Source organism: Dreissena polymorpha, unplaced genomic scaffold (genome assembly GCF_020536995.1).
Source record: "Dreissena polymorpha isolate Duluth1 unplaced genomic scaffold, UMN_Dpol_1.0 chrUn001, whole genome shotgun sequence".
Classification (NCBI taxonomy): domain Eukaryota; kingdom Metazoa; phylum Mollusca; class Bivalvia; order Myida; family Dreissenidae; genus Dreissena; species Dreissena polymorpha.
The window spans coordinates 584981-600913 of NW_026273315.1; the positions used below are offsets into that span (position 1 = coordinate 584981).

A 15933-nucleotide genomic window follows, 5' to 3' on the forward strand; every position below is an offset into this window, starting at 1 on the left:
TTTTAGCGAATAAAACTTCGAATATAAACTACGGATCACATCATATATGGTTTCATTTTAAAGTGCTGATTGGGTTCTATGTTTGCCCATATTTTCAATGTGATATTCCATAAAATAATGAAGTTGTGCAAGTTTTAATTTTACCCTATTTTTCACATACTTGCTTTCAGCCATTTTGGTTTTCCATAAAAAACATGCATATTTCCAGTGACCAAAGCTAAAAAAGGGTGCATTGCATCATATCATAACTTGTATTTTTTTAAAGTGCTAATTGTAATTTATTAAGTCACATATTTTCATTGTGATATGCCTTTGAATAAGAAATTGACACCAAATTAAATTTTCCCCATTTTGTTGGTGCATGCGATGAGCCAAAAATTATTTTAATCCAAACTCTTCATAGTTTTAACGACTAAAACTGACAACATGTTCTATGGATCATATCATCAATGGTATCATTTTAAAGTGCAGACTGAGTTGTAAGACTGCCTTTATTTTCATTTTGATATTCCTTTCAATAATGAAATTATCAAAGTTTTAATTTGTCCTGTTTTTCAGGTATTTGCATTCAGTCGTTTTGATTTTCCGCAAAAAACCTTGCATATTTTGCGTGACCAAAGCTAAAAAAGGGTGCATTGCATCATATCATAACTTATATTTTTTTAAAGTGCTAATTGTAATTTATTAAGTCACATATTTTCATTGTGATATGCCTTTGAATAATAAATTGACACCAAATTAAATTTTTCCCCATTTTGTTGGTGCATGCGATAAGCCAAAAATTATTTTAATCCAAACTCTTCATAGTTTTAACGACTAAAACTGACAACGTGTTCTATGGATCATATCATCAATGGTATCATTTTAAAGTGCAGACTGAGTTTTAAGGCTGTCCTTATTTTCATTTTGATATTCCTTTCAATAATGAAATTATCCAAGTTTTAATTTGTCCTGTTTTTCAGGTATTTGCATTCAGTCGTTTTGATTTTCCGCACAAAACCTTGCATATTTTGCGTGACCAAAGCTAAAAAAGGGTGCATTGCATCATATCATAACTTATATATTTTTTTAAGTGCTAATTGTAATTTATTAAGTCACATATTTTCATTGTGATATGCCTTTGAATAAGAAATTGACACCAAATTAAATTTTCCCCATTTTGTTGGTGCATGCGATAAGCCAAAAATTATTTTAATCCAAACTCTTCATAGTTTTAACGACTAAAACTGACAACGTGTTCTATGGATCATATCATCAATGGTATTATTTTAAAGTGCAGACTGAGTTTTAAGGCTGCCCTTATTTTCATTTTGATATTCCTTTCAATAATGAAATTATCCAAGTTTTAATTTGTCCTGTTTTTCAGGTATTTGCATTCAGTCGTTTTTATTTTCCGCAAAAAACCTTGCATATTTTGCGTGACCAAAGCTAAAAAAGGGTGCATTGCATCATATCATAACTTATATTTTTTAAAGTGTTAATTGTAATTTATTAAGTCACATATTTTCATTGTTATATGCCTTTGAATAAGAAATTGACACCAAATTAAATTTTTCCCATTTTGTCGGTGCATGCTATAAGCCAAAAATTGTTTTAATCCAAACTCTTCATAGTTTTAACGACTAAAACTGACAACATGTTCTATGGATCATATCATCAATGGTATCATTTTAAAGTGCAAACTGAGTTTTAAGGCTGCCCTTATTTTCATTTTGATATTCCTTTTAATAATGAAATTATTATATATATTTTAATTTGTCCTGTTTTTCAGGGATTTGCATTCAGTCGTTTTGATTTTCCGCAAAAACCTTGCATATTTTGAGTGATTAAAGCTAAAAAAAAGGGTCCATTGCAATATATCATAACTTATATTTTTAAAGAGTGCTGATTGTAAATTATATAGTCCCTCATTTTCAGTGTGATATTCTTTTACATAAGAAAATTACAACATATTTTATTTACCCCACTTTGCAGGTGACTTCTTTAAGCCAAAAATTGTTTCAATCCAAACATTTCATAGTTGCAGCGACTAAAACGTCAAATATAAATTATGGATCGCATCAAATATGGTATCTTTTTTTTTGGCATGCCAATTGAGTTTTATGTCTGCCCAAATTTTCATTTTGACATTCCGTTAAATAATGAAATTCTGCAAGTGGTAATTTATCCTGTTTTTCAGGTATTTGCATACAGCCGTTTCAATTTTCCGCAAAAAAACTTTATATTTTGAGTGACCAAAGCTAAAAAGGGGTGCATTGCTTCATATAATAACTGATATTTTTCTACAGTGCTGATTGAACTTTATTTAGCTCCTCAGTTTCATAGAAATATTTCTTTGCTTAAGAAAGTTACACCATATTTTATACACCACATTTTGCAGGTGAATGTTTTAATCCATAAAAGTTTCCATTCAACTCCTTCATAGTTGTAATCACTAAAACTTAAAACATATACTATGGCCTGTAACATAAACTTAATTATTTTACAGTGCAGATTTAGTTTAATGGCTGCCCATAATTTCATTGTGATATTCCTTTAAATAATGGAATTGTGCAATTTTTAATTGACCCAGTTTTTCAGACATTTTCATTCAGCCCTTTTGATTTTCTGCAACAAAGCTTAAAGACTGTGTTAAAATTGCTTTTTATTTTAAAATAATTATATCCCAATATGATTGAAATTATACAAAAATGAATAAAAAATAAATTTGTTACAAAGAAATGGACTCATGCTGGCAATTCGAGGAGAAAGATTATGGGAAAATTTTGATTTCAAGCATTCTGAGATAGTTGACAGTATTGAATAGAATTAAAGCTCAATTTCAACATGTGGATGTTAATTTACAATAAAGAAATTTAATTATAATATGGATATGGTTAAATGCCTCATTATTATTGATTTCAAAAACAATAAAACTTAGCATATCTCTGTAATTAAATTATCTTGATTAAATTTAAGTGCACACAGTTAGGGATTCCTTTGTTCCTTTCTTAGCTTTCCCAAATATCCATATAAACCTTCCAAGGCAGATGTAAAAATTGACCCTAGTTACTAATGTTATGTAATATTCCATACAAAACTGCCAATTCTGTCATCTAGTTTATGGCTATATGGGTGAAATATCCATTATCAGTAGATAGATCTCAAATTTATTATGGCAGAGACAGTATGGTGCCAGATATGGCAACAGCATGTTCTATGGATCATATCATTAGCCCTCCCAAATTTAATCAACTTTTTATGATAAGCATGTATAATAAGGCATCATACTCATTCGCAATATTACTTTGTGTAAATTCGTATAAATAAAAGTTTGTTTATTTTGTGTAGTTCAAACCGTTGATGAATGTGCTTAATTAAAAAGTGCTTCTGTTTTATAAGTTGAGGAAGGTTTAAATTAATTAATCATTAAATATATGATTTAATTTATAAATTTAGGCGTGTAATTATTAATATAAGAATTTAATATTAATCCTAATGGTTCTTGTTGATCAATTTATAATATAGTAAAGTAATTTAATAAGGTGGGTTAGCTCAAGTAATATTTAATACCACACAATACCTGGTAACAAGACAAAATTTTGACTTATTACCAGGTATCGTGTGGTGTAAATGGTGGATTGGTTGTTAATTGTCTTTCTGTGTTCATTTGCTGAAATATGACAATGAATGTATTAATGAATTCATTAGGAAACATTAAAAAATGCATGTTTATATGCCTTCTTTATAAATTTTATGAGGCATTTATATTTTTCATCTAAATTTAGAATAGCATATAATAAATATCATATGATTTGGTGCTCATCTGCCATGCTCATTGGTATTTTCAGTTTGGCCAGTCCCAGGAGGGAGCGACTGAGAGATGGGGTGCAAAAGCGATCTCGACATTTACTTGATGAATCATCCCGAACAGCACTTGTCGATCGTCTCCTGCTCTATGAGGATGAATCCATAACTGAGAATTGAGGACGATACTTCTCTCAACATCGCATTGTATGAAGACAAAGCAACTAAGTGTGGTTTGTCATCGTCAACAACCGAACCAGGCTCAGCTGCCGTTGGAGTCTGTCAAGTTGAGATCAATGTACCTATCAGGGTTGAGTGTTACATACTTAAGGAAGTGATCCAAAGCCATATATTGTCCATATGCACGCAAGAGACCTGGAAATGCTCTGTTTACATTCAGATCAAAGCAATGGCAAAACATATTAAGTATGAAAGTATGTGTAAATGAAGCAGGACACATTGTTCATTCATTGTTAGGAAGTTGCTCAGGACCATTTTTTGTGGGAACACATTTCTAGTGATTATCTTTTTGCCAATTAGCTCACCTAAGCACAGTGTGCCATTGGTGAGCTTTTTGTGATCACCTTTTGTCTGTCATGCGCAGTGTGTTGTGGGGCGTCAACATTTGCCTTGTTAACACTTTAGAGACCACATAAATTGTCCAATCTTCATGAAATTTGGTCAGAACATTTGTCCCAATGATATCTTGGACAAGTTAAAAAATGGTTCTGGTGTATGGTCTGTCATCATGAAACTTGGTCAGAAGATGTGTCCCTATGATATCTTGGGCAAATTCAAAAATGGCTCTGGTTGGTTGAAAAACATTGGCACCAGGGGGTGGGGCATTTTTCCTTATATGTCTATATATAGCTATAAAAAAACTTTTTAACACTCTAGAGGCCACATTTATTGTCCGGTCTTCATGAAACTTGGTCAAAAAATGTGTCCCAATGATTTCTCGGACAAGTTCGAAAATGGTTCCGGTTGTTTTAAAAACACGGCCAGGGGGCGAGGCATTTTTCCTTATATGGCTATGGTAAAAACATGTCAACACTCTAAGTCACATTTATAGTCCAATCGCCATGATGAAAAATTATTATGTGATTATGGTTTTTCTTCAGCAATATTAATTCCCTGCCTCAAACGACAATGGCTCTTATGCATTAGCTTACATGTTTGTTGCCTGCATAACTGCAGAATATTAGCTGTTTTCTTTTAATATGTTATTCGTTATATCAACAACTTGCTTAATATGTATTATGTTGGATAAATTGCTTAATTTTTGTTATGGAAGGTGTATTTATATTTGTTAATGAAATATGAAGTTTTGATGAAATATTAAACTGTAAAAACTATGTTCATGCATTCTTTTATTGCACCGACTAAAATTGTTACTACAGAGGTTTATGAAGAGACTTTATCACATAAATGGTTGCATAGGCACCTTTGTAGAAGCCGGGACACACTTGATCATAATGTACATGAGAGAACATACTTTTCAAGTTTAGATGATGCTTTTTTACAACATTCGGAATCCATATGTTCTTTTCATTAACTTTGCATTCTGGGCACTCATACACAACTGACTGAGTAAAGTCCTGAACAAATTAACTATCATAATATTCATCATAATTCACTATCACAATATTCATCATAATCGGTATAACTAGAAGTAAATCCAGATTTAAATCCTCGTCATCCCATGACACAATGTCCGTTTCAGACATTGTGAAAAGACACAGAAAAGTAACTTCATAACTGGATCGATATGCTTAATTACGGAGAATGGCACAGTATACGGGTCTGAAGATTTCTATACATGTACTCTAGGTGGTAATGTTATAATTGGTAAAATCGTGCATTGAATTTAGCGGTCATTAAAGAGAACAATGAACACAAACAGTCGATCAGAGCAGACCAAGAATAGATTCTCTCCATAAGAAGACGAATTTGTTCAGAGCTTCATTCAAATTATACTACACGTAAATGGCAGTCGGATTTATAAAATTTAAACACTGCAATTAAAATGAAAAACAAAAATCTAATTAAAACAACCAATTATTAGTTGTTTGTCGTAAGATTATGATCGCTTCTTTATTTGAATTTATCGTATTTCAAAGGCCATCATTAAATACTGGTTATGATGGTGTGTGTTTTTCAAACTGGAGGCGAATAAAATCGCTAAATACAACAATGCGGCATGTGATTTATTTTAATTGACACGTTACAATTGTGTGATAGTACCGCATACATTCTCATATTAATAATACATAACAGTTTATTTGTTTCAAATCGCAAAAACTGAAACGCGAAAGCGTGTTTCAGGAATGTTGATAAGCGTGTTAACTACCGTGTCAACCGACAAACAGTTGCGCGCTTATCTCGCCGAAACCCGCGACGGGCGAGAGTTTACCGATACTTGGCGAGCTGCTTATCTCTGTTATCTACGTCTCTGCCGAAATGAAGTCTGTGATTCTAAAATTGTTTCGTAAATCTTTGTTATCGAAACTCAAAGATTTTCAGGTAGAGATTTTTTTTAAATTAAAATAATGTATCTAGTTTAGTCTAAAACTAAAGTGGTTTTTAGCAATCTTTTATTTAAAAATCGCTCTCAAGCTAATACAAAAAAATAACTTGCCGTTAATGAATTTTGTGATTTAAATGAACAAGTATCGGAGTTATTCGCTTGCAAAACTGTGTAAGATGTCAGGATATGTCATACTTTTTTTATTGAAAAGGACATATCAGCTTTTGTCTACAACTTTCTTATGTTATTATTTAAATAACGTTTTACATGTTGCCTGAAATATTATTAAGTTTTCTAAATAACATCTTAATTCACGATTGAAATATTCAACATGAAAAATAATGAGCCTTAAATAAACTTAAATAGTTCCAATTGTGTTCTCTAGATTTCCTAAACGTATGTCTTTATTAAAAGTTCGTAAAACGGTCTAAATTTACGCTTAAGAAATAAAAACACGCACAAAATAAGTGATTATTTTTTCTTTAATTACGGATTATAAATGACAGCAACATACATCTCTTGAAAAAAACATCAGCGATTAAGGCGCAAACGAATTCGCTCAATGGGAGGCGATGTTCATGGTGTGGATTAAAAGCGTTTATGGGTTTGCCCGTGACACCACATGTCTGCACATGTGTTGATACCGAAATTTAGATAAGATATCACGCGTCACCTTTAAATAACATGTTAAATGACAATCAAGACCTTATTCATGCCAGGGATCTACACAAATAGGTCCATGTCCATGCTGTGTGTTATTACTCTTAAACGAATGCAGATGAACCTTATTTCTACTAATTACGTAATTTACATTAATAAAAAAAGAACTATTGTGTGGTTGTCAGATCGATAACAGAAACTCTTTAAATCATCAAATATATTTGATAAACCCGTTTCGCTTCCTTGTTTTGCGTAGGGACCTATACACACGTTTATAGGTTCATGTTTATTTCTTCAGTACCGTTTTGGAGGCGCGCGAGAGTATTCAGGGGCGGGTAATCCGGGAGGTATCGATTTCTGGGATTGTCTATTCTAAGCTGAGTGGAAACTCAAATCTTATCTGCTGAGTTGAGTTTAAAACCTGAGAACATTCGTGATACTAGGCCCCTAACCAGGGACGATTGTTGCATATTCCTTTTGAGGAATGTTCGAATACTACATCAGGGAAGATTTTTAATAGTTCTACAAGAGGAATGTCTGTTCATTGATTATGCATGCTGCATTTTATCTGGAGTGCAAACATCACAATTGCTTTAGACGTTTTTGAGCTCAGTGTGAAAATTAGATATTGGAAATGATTAGCGATACAGTTTAAATGGACGACTTTTTTTAAGTAGCATAAACACATAAGGTATTAGACTACATGTATTTAACTTCCCTTAGAAGAAATAAAAACTTATTTTAAAATGTTCAAATTATACTGTTCACAAAAATATGAAAAGTTAAAGAACAAAGAAGCGCTGAATGAACTTGAACACCATAATAAACATCTTTGTTTCCCATGATCTGCAAGACACTGTTAACTAGGCGTAAGCATTCTTGAGTTATCATCCGGAAACCATTTTACTATTTCGAGTCACTGTGACCTTGACCTTTGACCTAGTGACCTGAAAATCATTAGGGGTCATCTGCCAGTCATGATCAATGTTCCTATAAAGTTTCTTCGAAGGGGGCCGTAAAAATGAAACCCCTGAAAGCACGTTAATTCTGGTAGCAGACGCGGTAAAACAACATACGGACCTTTGCCATAGGCTTGGTCGTTTTGAAAACGGAAATAGTTGACCAGTAGAAATAAATTTCATCTTATGGGACAGAAAGATGCAGGTCATGAAATCAATATGGGATATCAATATGTATTTAACATGTATGAAACAATATTTTCTTGAAATGTTTGATTTCAAAACAAGCATAATAAAAGGCAAGGTTAATTCAAACTGTACTCACAGAGTTGAAAGTCTGAACGCCTTAAAAGAGATTCAGATGGTTTGTCAGCAGAATAATACAACATATTTTGCGAGTTAATCAAAGCATATTAAATTAATTCTATTTGCAAATCATTTGTTAATGGACAATTAACTCAACTTCAAAAACGAAGTATTCTTACACTGATTGCAAACCCATGAAAACGTATTGATGTCATTAATGAAAGGAGACTTTTAATTTTATGAAATGTAATTTATTAAATAGCGACACAATCATTAGCAAACATAATACACAAGTTATTTTATTTGTTGTTGGATCAAGACAAACTGGATTCATAAAAGCGAACAAACGCAAATGTACGCGTAGTTTATTTTTGAAACTATACATTTTCTAAATAAGACTAGCAATCCATGCTTACTTTTCCATGCAGATTACGAACACGAATTTGGCATTTTAGACCATGCCTTCATCGTTAAATGCCTTAAACAATATAATATTGGAACTTAATTTATACAATCGATTTCATTATTTTATGCGGACATATAGCACAATTATAAATAACGGACATTTGTCTTAACCGATTTTTATTCAAAGAGGAGTAAAACAAGGCTGTCGATTGTCAACAGCACTGTTTATATTAAACATAGAAACCTTGTCCACCGTTTTTGAAAAATGATGATATCAAAGGAATACAACTTTACGAAAACGGAATGAAGCTATTTACACTTTCTCCAGAAGATGCAGCTTTCTGACATATATGAACCATAATGTCCTCCCATGAACACAGTATTGACTGAAAAGATGCTTATTTAACACCATTTAAAGCCACCATTTAATATATATATATATATATATATATATATATATATATATATATATATATATATATATATATATATATATATATATATATATAAACATGGAATTTTGAAAGGCTTAACCATGTTCGATGGTGGAATTTTCCTTTATAGACATGTTTGAAGACGAAAACAGGACAGATTTTTGAGGAATGTTTTGAGCCCAAAACAGCGGAGATTGTTGAAAGGTCATCTGTAAGAATGTTTGAAGGCTCTAACTGTAAATAGGAAACATTGTTGAATAGTCCTTTGGAAAAATGTCTGAAGACTGCATACGGGAAGATTGATGAAGGGTCTTCTGTAAGAAGGTTTAAAGGCACCAACACAGAGGAATGGTGGTTGAAGAGCCATTTTTAGACATGTTTCAACGCTACACAAGGGAAGATTGTTGAAGGTTCCTTAATTAGAAGGAATATTTCAAGGCCACAACAGGGAAGATGGTTGACAGGTCTTTATGGAGATATTTGAAGGCTACATGAAGGACGATGTTTAAAGAGTCGTAGCAAGCAGAGTTATGTGAATCGTTAATCTTCGAATGTTTTACTAATGGCGGCAAAACATTGTTTATCAGCCAGCTGTCGATAAGACGCATTTTTGTTTATCGCAAATTGCTCCGTATCTGTCGACTTTGGCCTTGTCAAAATGTTGCAAATAATTGTGTGCATTTGTTCACGTCTGTTTTGTATTTAGTTACGGCCCATTCATATTATGGGATACTCTGCACTGCATGGTTTTTGGGGTTTAATATATGATCGAATGAGAAAGCATCGTAGACATGCGTTTGCTCATTTTACCTGAACATGTTTCTTAGAGTAACTGGAGTATATGGGTGAATATTTGATTAAGTTCCATTCTAAATTAAAAATTATTCAAAATAATTAATAATTATTAATTAATAATAAATTAATATTAAAAATAATAATTCAATTAGTGAAGCAGTGTCGACATACCTTTTATCAGTTACGTACATGTCAGACGGTCGTTAACCTAAGCTGGGAACGACCTAATGTGACCCAGATCGCGATTATGAAGGCTTTTTTGACGCACGTCAAATGCTGTGAAGATAACACCATTACGGACATAAATACTTGTTTGATAATGTTTTTCATTTAAACTTGATTTATATGATATTTTTTGCGTTGTTTCATTGTCTAAAGTGATTGTGAGTGGCTATTATATAAATTCCTAATCGTAAGTGTCTTTATCAGAACATGGAGTGCGTAACGGTGTAAATATACATTTTAATTATGTTGTAAACTTTAAGAATTTCTATAAAATGTTTGGGTACATGTTTATATACTAAATTTTTCTTATTTTGTGGCATCTTAGAATACATTATATTTGAAAATCATAAAAGAACAGAAAGTGGAAATAGCAAACAAAATGGAAGAACGTTGTTGACACAGAATAAAAGTACGTTCAATATTTTACTTACTTTTTGATGATTTTCATATTTTTCGCGCTCTGTTCATTGCTTCATTATGACGTCAAAGGTTGAAAGAATGTTTACTTTTTGGAAAACATTGTATCCCCGTATCATTCCCGTGCGGTAGATGAACTTTTTTCGTAACGGTGTCGACGTGCAAAATTACGGACAAAGCCATTACTGACCGTTTAAAATTATTCTGCATATATAGCTACTAAATGTTACTGTTATTAAGTTAAGTTTAAATATATTTAGCTCCATGTGGTTGGTTAATTTTATTTTCGTTTGACATTTTTTATAAAACAATCAAGAAAAATACCTAATAATAATTCGGACAACACACCGTTACCAAAATACATGGGGATTAGTTGCTTCGACAAAGCGATAAACGGCTTTAAGCGTGTGATCTGCCAAGAACTCTTATCTAATATTTTTCACATATTATTTGACATTGTAATTATGAAAATAATCACTGTTAATTTCTACCATTAAGATTATTGCTGAATATGGACAGTAAATGGAACCTAATCAAATATTCACCCATATATGTATTGGCCAATAGGCGCATATAAATATTAAATATTAATTGATAACGTACTGTGGCCTGATATAGGTACAAAGTCTTGATATACGCCCCCTTCGTAATTCAGATACACTCAACGATCTGGACGCTTTAGGAAAACAATTCTTCAACAGCAGGTATATCATATTAAGGTATTTTTCTGTTATAAATAATTATTTTTTATTAATATAGCTAAGTGTTTTTCTAAAATTAACACATATGTTTTGCAAAAGTAAATAACATAAATAAAATGTAATATTTTATCAATTCTTCACACGTTTAACATGTTTATCATATTATTCATTTGAAATAATTAAATTTAAACGAACATCTTTATAACATGAACGTGTAGTGTTTTTGCATTTCCAATATTTCATGACTGATCAAAATGTTGAATTAGAAACAGACATGCTTGCCGTACCTTATCCTACGATACATACGGGGGTACAACAATTTAAAGTGAATCACAATAACAACTTGTTCCAATGGGTGAAAATGACATGCAGCGCAAATCTATATGATGTAATCGATTTACTCATCTGAAAAAAAAAGCACATATATGTCACCGCTATTATCTAAAACTTATTGTACATTAAGGATCGAAATGACTTTTATATGTGACCATGTTAAGAAGGAAACACATAACATTTGTGTGAAATTTTCTGCACACCTTTAAAAACAGCAGCAGTTGTAGTAGTAGTAGTAGTAGTAGTAGTAGTAGTAGTAGTAGTAGTAGTAGTAGTAGTAGTAGTAGTAGTAGTAGTATTAGTAGTAGTAGAAGTAGTAGTAGTTGTTGCTGCTGTTGTAGTAGTAGTAGTAGTAGTAGTAGTAGTAGTAGTAGTAGTAGTAGTAGTAGTAGTAGTAGTAGTAGTAGTAGTAGTAGTTGCTGTTTTAGTAGTAGTAGTAGTAGTAGTAGTAGCAGTAGTAGTAGCAGTAGTAGTAGTAGTAGTAGTAGTAGTAGTAGTAGTAGTAGTAGTAGACGTAGTAATAGTAGTAGTAGTAGTAGTAGTAGTAGTTGTAGAAGTAGTAGTAGTAGTAGTAGTAGTAGTAATAGTAGTAGTAGTAGTAGTAGTAGTAGTAGTAGTAGTAGTAGTAGTAGTAGTAGTAGTAGTAGTAGTAGTAGCAGTCGCAACTGTTAAGTTAATATGGCTTTTGATCTCTACGCAGATGGCCGAGGGTGGTGGGGAGGTGCAGCATGCAATGTTTAAGCTTGGAGATGGTAGAACCTCTCGTAGCAGTTGTCCTATGGTAAGCCACTATTTCTCTGTTCCGTAGAAACGAATCTGCATAGCAACATCGTTTTAACACTAAAGATTTGATTGAAGTAATCATGGTTGAAACTGCCTGAACGTATTAAAAAAAATACAGTATTCCGTTTGCAGAGCGCCCTTTGCTAACTTTCCAAAATGATTCCTAAATAAAGTACAATTCTATTTTTCCAGTTTGAGCATGAAGATATTTCCGTTGAAACTAGCATTATTTTAAACAAGTTGGGGTATGGACAGGAGCTTATACAAAAACGTCGGGACAGTTATAGGAAAAATGCCGAGTTTTTCACTGAACGGTTTAGCGATTGCACAATTTTTGCAGTAGGAAGTAAAGCAGACGGTATTTCACGTTGTTACGAAAGTGATACAGATTTGTTGTACGTAAGATCCCAAGTAGAATGCGTGGAACTTGGGTATGACATAAACACAATACCAGAGGACTCATTCGTATTCAGAATGAATACTCGGGTCTGTCACCCTGGGCATTGCTTATTGCTGCTTGAGCGAGGTATCCCTTGGATGTTTTTCCCAGCGTTTTGTGACGATGGACATGGGCATATCATTCTTAGCAGTACTCTGTTTTTAGACATTTTTAAGAATACAAGTAATTGGTTCCCATGGAAGGTTAACCATGCACGTGCGGGGCCGTCGCTGCCGTTTACATTAGGACCAGCTAAAGTGGACGCAGTAAATGCATTACGCTGCCATTGCCCAAGCATATTGCATCGATGGGCTGCAAGATCTCGGCATTGGCCATCACCTGATATCGTTCAAAAGGTCGTATCAATGGGAGCGTTTGTTTCTCCTGTTGGGTTTAAAGCAAGTGAAAATAAGGATTTTGAATGGAGGATTTGTTTCAACACAGGGGAAACGGAACTTGTAACCAATCTTAACAACACCCAGATTAAAATATATGTTATTTTGAAAATGATTGCAAAAGATGTTCTTCAACCACGAAATAAAGAGATAACATCGTACTCAATGAAAAACATTGTATTGTGGTTAGCAGAGAACAACCCGCAGAAATTGTTCCATCAGAGAAGTTTGTTTTACTGGCTACGCGAATCTCTCTCGAAGATTAGAGCTGCCATATCAACGAGACAGCTGCCATACTATATGATCCCAGAAAGGAACCTTATGAAAGCGAGTGAGTTAACGGATGATCAGCAGAAAATATGGCTGGCATCCATTTCTGAGATGATTCACGAAGGTCCAAGGATTTTATTGAGATTGCCGACTATCCGTATGGCCATTATCGCTTACCCAATGCCACTATTGTGGTACAACGAAAGGAGAACAGAGCTTGAGATAGTGATGTTAGAGGAGACCAGCAGACATCTGTGGTGCAAAGATCAGAACGGCGTAGATATTAGGGTGAATAAGACATTACAATATGCATTACGCATGCGTAGAACATGGTTATTGCTGGAGATCGTACTTATGTCTGGTGTGCCTTTAAATATAAGTGACTTGATAAGCACACTATATAGAATTTATATGTAACAATGCAAATAAACGTATTCTGATTTAAATTGAATTTAAGAAACCTGCAATATCTACATATTAAAGGTGAAATGCCGTTCGCTTGAACCTTAATTTATCGAATTGAGTACAAAAACGTGTTCGCCCCTCACTTCGATTCAATCACGATTTTATTAGCGAGAACGATTACAAAACAGTCGCAAATTTTCACACATTGCGATTTACTCGCCATTTTCATTCAAAGTTTCACGTAAATTTTACACATCTTAATGCTCTCAATAACGAACCGGTTTTATAGGGATTCGAAAGTGGTATTTGTCGCAACTTTAACAGGAAAAAATGGTGAAAATGGAAAATAATAGTCCGTTTCATCGCACATGTATGAGCCGGAATTTAGTGAATGTCGGTCATATTTGTCTGAATCTGATTCGAAGAAAGGAGTCTTTTGTCGATGCTCAAGATGGCCATCATGTTGAAAATACTATTTGGTAAATAAATTATCGTCTTATTGTGTTTACTGTCTGAACAAAACACAATTTAATGTTGATTAATTTAATTTTCATTCTAAAGTTCGACCGCGTTGAATATGACTTCGTTGTACGCTTCATAATCATCAATATAGAACGGATACTCGTAATAGTTCTGATTGGTTTATTGAAACTTCAATAAAACTTCCACTATCATTAAGTGATGAGCTCAAAACAAGGGTAGATATTTGTAGATAGGGTGCTGTTGATAGTGATTCGTGTTTTTGATGTGAAGTTAATTTAACTGGGGAGGGCTAATCTCTTATCTGATACCATGCTGTAGCTGCCACAATCAACTTGAGATATACCCACAGATAAGACACATGTTAACACCCAAATAGCCATATACTACATGACACAATTTAAATATATGCGTTGAATAATACACAGCACTGGTAAATAGTGTCAATATGATATCTCAATTGGCAAATTAGATTATATTTGTGTCCGTTACGAATGTGAAAAATCCTTCCCTTTGTTGTTAATTGTTTGAGAAATCAATACGTATGTTTATGATCCATGCACATAACCCATTGCATATTTCTTTTATTGTAAATATTTCATTATAAAATAATGAATGATGTTAGCAGACAATGTTAATATATAATTATTATATATATTATACAAGTATGTGTTATGTAAAACAACATCTCATGTTATTATATAATGTTACCAAATAAACATACAGGTGCTGCAAGTTAAGCGAGGATGGCTCGGTGGGTGGTGTTGTACCTTATGTATGAATTTATGATATCAGTTTGTCATATCACTGTTTATACTTGTTTATAAACATACTCATAATTGACTTGAATTTAGTTCTGTTTTCATGAGTAAAGAAGATTATTGAGGATTAATGTTAATTTCATATTGTGTAGCTGAGATTTCACGTATTGAGTTAGCTAAATTTTTAAAATCGGCATACCTCGCTGATTATCATTGATAAAGGTAAAGGAAGCTCGGTTCTTTCACGGACTCTAGATGAGTCATCAGTTGAGGCATTGGACGGCTTATTTTGATGTTTTGTTAACCAATATCCAACACTGATTTTTTGCGAAAATAAAGTGTTTATAAGTAACAATTTTATCAAGATTTGCATTTGTTGTTAAAAAAACATGTCGAGTTAAAGCAGTCTTTGTTTTATCAAAATTTAATGTTGCTATTTGTAATTTACGTCACCGCCACTACCGTCTGAGGCAAGTTTCATTTAAGAAAGCAATTTATTAAACTCATTTAATTAATAAATATCAATAAAAAATATAATGAAATCATGAAATGAATCTGTTGTGCAATTGCTTGAAAGTGTCGCGGAACGGTACGTTAATCAAAGTACTGACAGTACTGGTGTGACGATGCTTTTGAAAAGGATGGATATAAAAGCATCAATAAAAGTTTATCTACATCACCACAATTGTGTATGTGGGTACGAAAATTTGGGTACGAAAAAAAATGGATACGAAAAGTTCGGGTACGAAAAAATATGCCAAAAAAACTGGGTACGATACAAATTTGGGTTCGAAAATATTTGGGTACGAAAAAAATTGGGTACAAAAAAAGAATTGTGTACGAAATAAAATG

The 15933-nt window shown here is 32.9% G+C and overlaps 2 protein-coding genes across 5 annotated transcripts in view; one reads left to right on the top strand and one right to left on the bottom strand.

Moving 5' to 3' along the window:
- The window catches only part of LOC127863133 (phosphatidylinositol-glycan biosynthesis class W protein-like), a 251496-nt gene that overhangs the window by 221895 nt on the left and 13668 nt on the right, over positions 1 to 15933 (bottom strand). The gene's annotated exons all lie outside the window — the stretch shown is intronic.
- On the top strand, positions 9856 to 15631 carry LOC127863132 (uncharacterized). Of its 4 annotated transcripts, none has more exons than XM_052402509.1 (4): positions 9856 to 9922; positions 11170 to 11218; positions 12249 to 12329; positions 12524 to 15631. In XM_052402509.1, exons 1-4 carry the CDS (start codon positions 9894 to 9896, stop codon positions 13850 to 13852), a joined length of 1488 nt encoding a protein of 495 aa, XP_052258469.1. In that variant the 5' UTR covers positions 9856 to 9893; the 3' UTR covers positions 13853 to 15631. The 4 variants fall into 4 exon arrangements, with proteins under 4 accessions (XP_052258469.1, XP_052258472.1, XP_052258470.1 ...); XM_052402512.1 differs by lacking the exon at positions 9856 to 9922 and adding an exon at positions 10157 to 10506 and having other exon boundaries at positions 11170 to 11233; XM_052402510.1 differs by lacking the exon at positions 9856 to 9922 and adding an exon at positions 10157 to 10506.